General features: G+C 43.4%; 1 protein-coding gene across 2 annotated transcripts; it reads left to right on the forward strand.

Moving 5' to 3' along the window:
• Positions 1 to 713: 713 nt before the first annotated feature.
• LOC148035107 (phosphatidylinositol 4-kinase gamma 4-like) lies at positions 714 to 4,668 on the forward strand. 2 transcript variants are annotated; one of them, XM_087680073.1, is made up of 3 exons: positions 714 to 994; positions 1,888 to 3,440; positions 3,592 to 4,668. In XM_087680073.1, the coding sequence occupies exons 2-3, from the start codon at positions 2,058 to 2,060 to the stop codon at positions 3,994 to 3,996; spliced, it is 1,788 nt and encodes a 595-aa protein (XP_087536199.1). In that variant the 5' UTR covers positions 714 to 994; positions 1,888 to 2,057; the 3' UTR covers positions 3,997 to 4,668. The 2 variants fall into 2 exon arrangements, with proteins under 2 accessions (XP_087536199.1, XP_087536198.1); XM_087680072.1 differs by having other exon boundaries at positions 714 to 954.
• The last annotated feature ends 695 nt before the right edge of the window (positions 4,669 to 5,363 follow it).

Raw genomic sequence — 5,363 nt, forward strand, 5'->3', positions numbered from 1 at the left:
TTGACGATGAAGACAATGGTAAGTAAACTTCTATTGCATCTACATTGCAGATGGAAAGGTGGAAGGAGGGGTGGTGTGCTAATAAAAGTTCCCTCTTTCCACCTTTCCGTGGAGAGCTTAGTAGAGCCATGCCTCAAAAACATGGTGAAGGGGTTCAACTCCCGTGCTCTCTTTTTCATTACTAATTTTATTAGTCGATTTTTAAAAGTTTTATAATACTTCTAGTTTTATTAGTCACTTTTTAAAAAAGTTGTACTAGTCGTTTTAAAGTGTTTAATCAAGTATTCTAATAATAATTATTATGAGAATGATGATCGACATCTGTAGCGTCTTTTCATTCACATGCGATTCGGGAAGTGACCGGTGCGTAGGTGGTGGCCGATGTGTAAACGATTGCGGATGGAAGATAAATAAATACTAATTGACAACGAAAAACATCCACCGCCCAATGTGTAAGCAGGTGGTGAACAAGTGGCACCCAAGTCAACTTTTCCTCTACCCACCGACTAGGTGCAAATTGGGCGGGCAATGGCGGTGTGTAACCGGCCTCAATTTTGCATGCCTCGTGGACTTGGGTGTGGCAGGGCTCTTAAAAATAGCTTCAAATTTCAAATGCCGTTAGATCGAAACTTCCGGAAGGGGCATGGTGACTGGCAATAGCCGGTGCGGGCGAGCATACAAGGGTTACCTTCTCTCGGTTACCATTTGCCTCTTCCTTTGTTGTTGTTGTTGTTCTTCTTCTCCCTCCTTCCTTGCCTTTCTTTATTTCGTTCTTGCATTGTTCGAGGCTATGGCTCTATGACCTCGAATCATAAGCCAGAAGCAGAGCGGGAGTTGTATTTGTTCTCTTCTCTCTTCTGTCTCGTCGTAGATGCGTTATCGATTTCCCTTTCAGGAAGGCTTGCGCTTCGGCAGATCTGTGCGCGTACGAGAATAATCCACCGGCTCAAGCAGGCTCGTCTTCGTGCCCGTCTTTCCCTCACGTTCCAGAATAGTCTGTTCCTTTCTCTCTTTTCTTATCGAATGGCGTGATTTCTGTTTGTTCGATTCTTCCCGTGGTCAATGGTTTTTCAATTGCATAGTAGATGCGCTCTGTCTAGTCAGAATTTGGAGACTCATCTTCGTGTTCCTGCTATAATCCTCCCCCGCCCCCACCCCCGCCCCCGCCCCTTCTGCATCGTTGTTTCCTATTTGCTGATTAGAATGTGCTTTCTGCATGGTTAGACAATTCCTGTAAATGCTATCTGGATGGCATTGCTACTGTTTAGTTAGATGTGTGGTTTCGTGTTCATGTTTCTCTCCACATCCTTCATTTCACTGTTTCTAATGCTTGACATAGCTGGTCCCTATTCGCTGATTGGGATTGTGTGATTTCTGCTCTGTTCCATAATTCCTGTCAATGCTATCACGATGGTGTTACTGACATGTAGTCAGATGTGTATCACGTTTCTCTCAACATCCTTCATTTCGCATTTTCTTAATGCGCAATGGCATAGCTTACTCCTTATGCCACATGTCAGGTGTGGTGGTTAGAGGTATTGCCTGCATCACAAGAGGTTTTTAACATTTTCCTACGTGGGAAAAGGGGCTCTTTGCCTACATTTTCCTTGTTTTAATCTTACGGTGCCCGCCGGCCCCCCCGCCGGCGGCACATCATTCCGCGCCCCGCCCTCCCCCCCCCCCCCCCCCCCCCCCCGGCCTTTCAACACACACACACACACACACACACACACACACCCCCCTAGCTATGTATGCGGCCCCTCCGAAAACAATGCACCGGATGCTGATTTAATTGATACAGATGCCAAATTTTACAAGCTTTCTGAGTTGCACTACAATGCAAATGTTCAGTATTTTTTGATGACTTGCCCTGCTACCTTATTGCAGGTTCTCATCCATTGTATGCCAGTATATTGTACAATGAGAGTCGTATTTCTGGCCCTGTGATGGCAGCACTGAACACATCAAGAATTTGCAGTATTCAGTATATCCTACTCTGTTAGACTTTTGAAGGAGGTTCTTATAGGAATCAGTTGTACAGATCTGAACCTGCAGATATGGCATCCTCGGTACTTGTCTTGCAGCCCACTAATGCAGATTCCATTAACTCATCTTATGGATACGATGGAATGGAGGACATTGAGATTTATCTCACAACTTCAGGGCCCAATGCTTCTCTCATGCCGTTGAAAGTGTGTATTGACGATACTATTGCATCAGTTAAAATGCGCATTCAAGCTTGCAAGGGATTCAGTGTAAAGAATCAGAGACTGATCTTTGGAGGAAGAGAGCTTTACCGGCAGGATGCTATGATTAAAGATTATGGTGTCACTAATGGCAAAGTGCTGCATCTGGTCCTAAAGCTGTCAGAGTTGCAGGTAGTGACAATCACAACAGTCAGTGGCAAAGAGCATGTCTTCAGAATTGACAAAACGAAATATGTAAGGGACCTCAAACGAAGATTATGCAGGAAGGAAGCAGGTTTATTATCAGATGAGCAGCAGCTGGTTCTCAGAGGTAAGGATCTGAAGGATGAAATGCGGATTAATGAGTTGCCTTTGGAAGAAGATGCTGTTGTCCATCTCTTGCTTCGTAGAACGGTGAAGGTGAGGAGTCATGCAGTTGGAGGAGATATAGAGCTATCTGTAACAGCATGCGATCTCAAAGCAGAGGGTACTGTTATTAAGGCAGAGAAAAGGCGTTTTGCCAACATGAGGCCCATGCTTCAAGCGGGTCATGTAGATAGTAAAATAGATCATTTCTACACAAGAAAGATGGATTCAATGCTTGAAATTCCTGCATGTATTTATGGTCTCTCCAATATGACTATACCTTCTCTGCTGCTTGATCTCATCCAACAGGTGAAGGCTGGGCTTGAGCAGGGTCATTCTCCAATACTGTCATCAGAAGGATCTGGAGGAGCTTATTTCATGCAGGATGAATTCGGGGCAGATATTGTTGGAGTATTCAAGCCCATGGATGAGGAGCCAATGGCTATCAATAATCCCAGGGGACTTCCTGTATCTCAGAGTGGTGAGGGCCTCAAAAGAGGGACAAAAGTTGGGGAAGGTGCTTTGCGTGAGGTTGCTGCATACATATTGGATCATCCAGCAGTTGGCTGCAAAGGACAAAGAATTACAGGTTTTGCAGGTGTGCCACCAACTGTCATAATAAAGTGCTCCCATCAAGTGTTCCAAAGGAAAGAACCTCTGGTTCTTGAAGAAAAAATAGGCTCCCTTCAGTTATTTGTACATGCTTCCAGCACTTGTGAGGATATGGGTCCTGCTCGTTTTCCTGTCCATGAAGTTCACAAAATTGCAGTCCTTGATATTCGCCTTGCAAACACAGACAGAAATGGTGCAAACATTCTGGTTTGCAAGAAAGGAGAAACAGACTGGAACCTTGTACCTATTGATCATGGCTATTGCCTGCCTGACAAGGTAATGCCTTTCACTATCTTGGTTGATAGATGCTTTTGCTTTTTGAACCACCCATTTTGTTGTGATAATGTTCCAATGCCTTTTTATAATGTGATTGTCAGCTTTATTGTTCAGATGTCTTCTGTGATAATTCGGGTGTTTATTTGTGCAGTTTGAAGACTGCACGTTTGAATGGCTATATTGGCCTCAAGCAAAGCAGCCCTTTGACATATCTACTCGGAATTACATTGCAAAATTAGATGCTGACGCAGACATTGCATTGTTAGAGGAGCATGGTTGGAAGTTGTCTGCAGGATGTGCACGTGTTCTCCGTGTAGCAACCATGTTACTTAAGAAGGGTGCAGCTGTTGGGCTGACTGCGTATGAGATTGGCTCAATGATGTGCAGAGAAACACTCACCAAACCATCTCCTATTGAGATGATGCAAGAAGATGCTGACGATCATGTTTTACCTGGAATAAGTGAGGACACATTTCTAGCAGCACTTTCTCGGATTATGGATAAGTACATTCAGGCTGCACTTCTTCAGAGAGGTGCTAAAGGGGCTGTGCTCTAATCCAACCATACAGACGACAATTTATCATCATAAGCCAACTTTGCAGCACTGAGCAAATGCTGTTGACTGTTCCTTGTTTGCAGGGATCTTGAAAATAACCTTGGTGCATCAGTCTAGAAAACTTTAACAGGCTATGCTATCACTAAAAATGTTATTGTGTCAGAGTCCATGTGGTAGTGGTTTCTAAGCAAAAGCAATTAGACAACGTTTTGATTTGCTTTCAAGGATCATGTTCAAACAAGCCAGCTACATTGGAACATTCTGAAATGCCATCCGGACAACATTATAACATTTGATTGATGACACATACAATATTTCTCCCATCAATCTGTCATAATGCTGTTTCTGTAGTTTTTAGGAAATGCAAGTCAGTGAGTCTTTAACAAGCTATGTCAAAAATCACTGCCACAACTAGGCCACAAAATCATAGGCTCTTACAATTGACAAGTTATAGTACCTTGTGTCTGATTTAAACAGCAGTGAACTTTTTGCGAACTGGGTTTGAAAGTTGCAGTCTCCTTAACTCCACTTCTAGGAAGTCCATTTAGGACTGTTGAATGCAAAGCACTTAAAAGCTTGTATTCAGTTGCTTGGTGTGGTCAAGCATGCTAATCTCAATTCTTAACCCAAGCTCTCAGTTGCATTAGCATGGCCAAGTTTTATCATGAATAATAAGCATTTAGCAACTGCTGTTTTGTGGATGGCAAACTCAAGGGGTGACATCTGAGAGCCCCTAAAAATTTACTCGAGAGACTGGCGCAACGGTTGTAAGGACATGTATGCATCACCCCTATGCTGCTATTAACTATCTGGGCCATGTTGGTTTGTGCATCAAGCTGGTGATCTAGGGGGTGGCCTCTTATAACATGGCTAGTGTTCCTTGCCCTACGTTGTTGGTTCTACAAGATGCAATAGTTTAACTATGTAAGCCAGTCTTTTGTTTGCATGCTCGTGCAATCTTGATTGTTTGGAAAGAGTGTTCAATTATGTGTTTCACTTGAGGCTCTCTTTGCACCTTCCAATCTCTCTCTCTCTCTCTCTCTCTCTCTCTCTCTCTCTCTCTCTCTCTCTCTCTCTCTCTGTCTGTCTGTCTCTCTCTCGTGCAAAATGAGCAACTCTACACCACATATGAACATCTCTTTGCTTAGATTGTACCACATCTCACGATCTATTCGTATGGACATGTGTTTGCATATATTGTGATTAGCAAGAACTGTCGTTGCATCATGCATGTGGTGTATGGATGCTTGTTTGTCTTCCAAACTTGCATGTTGGCTTTTATGGTAATAAAAAAGCGAGTAGTTCTCTCTCTTTGTCTCTCTCTCAAAGTGACCATCTACTCATGTCAAGGAAGGTGTTTCAAGTTT

The sequence above is a fragment of the Lygodium microphyllum genome, chromosome 6 (genome assembly GCF_053477565.2).
Source record: "Lygodium microphyllum isolate KBCC chromosome 6, Lygodium_microphyllum_v1.1.10, whole genome shotgun sequence".
Lineage (NCBI taxonomy): Eukaryota > Viridiplantae > Streptophyta > Polypodiopsida > Schizaeales > Lygodiaceae > Lygodium > Lygodium microphyllum.

What these genes read in the sequence shown, in the direction of transcription:
- LOC148035107 (XM_087680073.1), top strand. Translation starts at nt 2,058, where the DNA reads ATGGCATCCTCGGTACTTGTCTTGCAGCCCACTAATGCAGATTCCATT. An exon ending in GCTATTGCCTGCCTGACAAG is followed by an intron (nt 3,441 to 3,591) that starts GTAATGCCTTTC and finishes TTATTTGTGCAG; the next exon opens with TTTGAAGACTGCACGTTTGA.